Source organism: Camelina sativa, chromosome 4 (genome assembly GCF_030686135.1).
Source record: "Camelina sativa cultivar CO46 ecotype springtype chromosome 4, ASM3068613v1".
NCBI classification, from domain to species: Eukaryota; Viridiplantae; Streptophyta; class Magnoliopsida; order Brassicales; family Brassicaceae; genus Camelina; species Camelina sativa.
The window spans coordinates 3,064,652-3,068,675 of NC_141883.1; the positions used below are offsets into that span (position 1 = coordinate 3,064,652).

Sequence of the window (4,024 nt, forward strand, 5' to 3'; positions counted from 1 at the left end):
TAGAAGGTGGTGGAAGAATATTTTGTTTTTGTTTTGGCAACGACTCTAAGTTGCCCTAAATGTACTAAAACGTTCACTATTGATTTCTTTCATATATTGCGGTGGAGATTCCATAATTTTATTTAACTTTGTCGAAATGTTAGCTTAGATCATATTACCCTTTCTCAACAGCTTAGATCATCGATTTATTGCAGAATTAGGAAACATATTTTATCTACATTTTTATGAAACTGAATTTACTAAAGTATAAGCTATATATGTGAGAACTGAGAAGTGGTGAACCAACAAAAGCGGAATCTGAGATTAAAAACAATCTATCGCTTTAATAGAAATAATTTTAAACTTTGTTTTCTTACCCATTTGTTCTTTATAACAAGTTTCCATATATTCCCTTTTGCTCTGCTGCTTTATATCCTCTTCTTTTTCTCCTTTAGCCTCTCTTTTCTCTTTCTTTCATATGGAAATCTTGTATTATAAAATAGACTAATTTGACAAAAGAAGTGACTAAAAACTAAGCATAATAAGAGGAAACAAATATCCTAACAAAAAAAAATAAGAGAAGAAAAATAAAAACGAATCAAGCTATTGTATTTGATGATTTTATTGCATTAGCCATAAGGCATAAATATTTTCTTGTAAAACAGATTGAGACCATAGGTCGATAATTTCTTTGCGCTATGACAGCAAAAAAAAATTGTGTGTGCAGCAAAAAAAATGAAACATATGTTTACATTATAAAATATTGCGTCATACATTTTGCCACCATATTATTAGTGTTTCCACACTCATCAGTTTAACTTCAATCTTTGTCCAAAATCTTTCGTTGAAAAAGCCAATAGATATTCTAAACAAGCATACATATGATTAGGTATGTTGTTTAATTAAGCTTCATGAAACCATATATATGGTAAGCTTTTGATTAAAACTTTTTGAGAGTCACACAATTTAGTAATTGACTCATTTGAGAAGAGGAACGATTTCTAACAGTGAGAAGCCTCTCTCTCTAGAACATATCATGGCTCTCTGTCTCTCTCTATATATATATTTCTATATATGTGTGTGTATGGTGACAGATCATTTTATTCCCTTCCTTTGAATTGAGCCCTCTAAAAAGGACAGGGACCTCCTCGTGATCCTCATTGTGTCCACAACCTACCATTTTATTCCCCTTTTCCTCTATCTTCTTCTTAATTCTCTCTTCTTCTCCAAACCCTAGTTTTCACAATCCTTCAGAATCATTAAATATTTCTGAAGAAACATTTAGCATATACATATATCATCTGAAACTTTAAGCCACCACAAATTCTTCTTGATTCCTTGATCATTTTCTTATAACTTATAAATATTCTTCTTATAAATATAGCTAGAGAGTATATAGGCTAAATATATATGGCTTCCTCATCAGAACTAAGCTTGGATTGCAAGCCGCAAAGCTACTCTATGCTTTTGAAATCCTTTGGAGATAACTTTCAGAGCAATCAAACCACGCAAAAGCTCGAAGATCTTCTTTCTCGCCTCGACCAAGAACGTCTTAAGATCGATGCCTTCAAGCGTGAACTCCCCCTTTGCATGCAACTGCTTAACAATGGTACATATATACACTTACAAATGTTTAGATCTACATTTATAGCTGTGTACAATATGAATGACAAAAAAATTCCTTTATCACAAAAAACCTAACTAGAACCATGAGTTGTTATAACTTAAACGTATAGCGGTATAGAAGAGTTTTTGAATTTCTTTTTACTTTTTTTGAAAAGATCTTTATTCATTAGTTTAAGTATTTAATTCATAAAAATCAGAGCTTGCTTTTGATTTCTTTGAATCACAAAACTTTTGCTTCTCCCATCACTGAAATCAACAAATCTCATTAAAGTGATTTAAAGGTTAAGGTTCATGTTACATATCTCTTTCATATTTTAATTTACTTTATTATCTTTTAATTTTTCTTTTTCAGCTGTCGAAGTTTACAAACAACAACTAGAAGCATATCGAGCAAATAGTAATAACAATAACCAAAGTGTACCCACAAGACCAGTTCTTGAAGAGTTCATACCCTTAAGGAACCAACCCGAAAAACCTAATATCAAAGGAAATAATTGGATGACGACCGCTCAGCTTTGGAGCGAATCCGAAACCAAACCAAAAAACATTGATTCAACTGCTGATCAATCTCTTCACAAAGACGAGATTGCTAGTAGTCCAAAACGTGGTCATTTCGACGCGAAACAAAGAAATGGAAACGGCGCTTTTCTTCCCTTCTCTAAGGAACATTCTTTGCCTGAATTAGCTCTATCTACGCTGGTAAAGAGGGTCTCCCCAACCAGCGAACATACTAATGGCCGTGACGGTAATGATGAGAGCATGATCAACAATGATACTAACAATAATAATAACAATTCAAACAACAATGGAGTTTCTTCTACAACGAGTCAAAGTAATAGAAAGGCACGACGTTGCTGGTCGCCCGACTTGCACCGAAGATTTGTCCAAGCTCTTCAAATGCTTGGTGGGTCGCAAGGTACAAATACACTTATTCTAGTTAAATTAGTATTAATTTGATGTAGGTTTGCCATGGTTTCTCACAAAAATGTCAAGTAGTAAGAATGATTTTTTAAAATTCCACCATGATATTCAATTCGCCAAATACTGTACAAAAACTATATTGTAAACTATATACAATTCTAAATATATAATTAGGGGTTTATTCGAGTTTTAGGGTGAAAATGAACTAAAATGGTGGTATATGGATCAAATTGCCACGATTTAGGTTTTGCTAAGGTTCATCTCTCTTAGGCATAAATTTAAAATTTTCAGAGTATTTAAGTTTGTAGTTGGAGTTTTCTGTAGCTATTTATCAGTTGGTAAAAAAATAACTAACTAAATTGAAATTGAATATTCGATAGATTAACTTGAAAAAAAAAACATTACATACAAGAGTAAATGTATCGTTAGTCTATACATCATTCAAATATATCGTTAGTTTTCAAACAAAGTTGAGTTTTAATTCGATTTTCCTTTTTTTTTAGTTTTGGATTTATTTTATTAAATAGAAAAAAATATAATGTTGTTAACCTGAAAAAAAAAAGAGTGAAGTTTTTGAATCAAAATACTCATATGTATGGTTGTTATATCACATTGCAGTGGCTACACCAAAACAGATAAGGGAACTTATGAAAGTTGATGGTTTGACCAACGATGAAGTCAAAAGCCATCTCCAGGTAACCTAAATCTCAAGTCACTACAATATGCTTACAACTTTTTTTTTTGTTTTAACTCATAGTTAATTAACTACCTACTTAACTAATGATGTATTTTAATTACCGACAAAAAAAAAAGTAATGATGTATTTAACTTTAAACAAAACAGAAGTATCGGCTTCACACTAGAAGACCAAGCCCAAGCCCACAAACGTCGGGTGGACCAGGTCCTCATTTGGTCGTCTTAGGTGGCATATGGGTCCCACCGGAGTACACCACCGCACACGGTGGCACTCCGACTCTCTACCACCACCAAGTCCATCACCATCACACCAGCACGGCGGGGCCGCCTCCACACTTTTGCTCATCCCAAGAATTCTACACAACTCCACCGCCTCCGCAGTCACTCCACCACCACCACTTTCAAACGTTCAACGGCTCATCCGGTGCCGCCTCCACCGACTCAACTCATCATCAGTTAACGGATAGTGCCGCAGATGAAGAGAAGTCGCCGGAGAGTGGTGGTGGAGAGAAAAAAGGGTTGGCTGCTCTTAGGGAAGAAGGTGAAGACCACCAAAGCAATGTTAATGGAAGTGAAATAACTCTAAAATTCTAAAAAACAAATTCGTGATCGTTAATTAATTAGAGGAATGAGATCCTAGCTAGGGTTAGGGTTTGTGCCTTTGTGGGTGGCTACGTAACTTATTATATTGCTTGTATCTCTCTCTATATACTTCTCATCGGTAGAAAAAACGAAGCGTAGGAGACAGCGAGTGTTTTTCTCGAATATTGTTAATTATTATAATTAATCTCTTGTTGAATAA

At 34.1% G+C, this 4,024-nt stretch overlaps 1 protein-coding gene across 1 annotated transcript; it reads left to right on the forward strand.

Annotated features, from left to right (window-relative positions):
- The first annotated feature begins 931 nt into the window (after positions 1 to 931).
- On the forward strand, positions 932 to 4,024 carry LOC104779672 (myb family transcription factor EFM). Its single transcript, XM_087509808.1, has 4 exons — positions 932 to 1,588; positions 1,958 to 2,521; positions 3,145 to 3,221; positions 3,370 to 4,024. The coding sequence occupies exons 1-4, from the start codon at positions 1,390 to 1,392 to the stop codon at positions 3,814 to 3,816; spliced, it is 1,287 nt and encodes a 428-aa protein (XP_087365934.1). The 5' UTR covers positions 932 to 1,389; the 3' UTR covers positions 3,817 to 4,024.

Coding starts and splice junctions, on each gene's coding strand:
- LOC104779672 (XM_087509808.1), top strand. CDS start 1,390: ATGGCTTCCTCATCAGAACTAAGCTTGGATTGCAAGCCGCAAAGCTAC. Junction 1,589..1,957: donor CATGCAACTGCTTAACAATG/GTACATATATAC, acceptor TTTCTTTTTCAG/CTGTCGAAGTTTACAAACAA. Junction 2,522..3,144: donor AATGCTTGGTGGGTCGCAAG/GTACAAATACAC, acceptor ATCACATTGCAG/TGGCTACACCAAAACAGATA.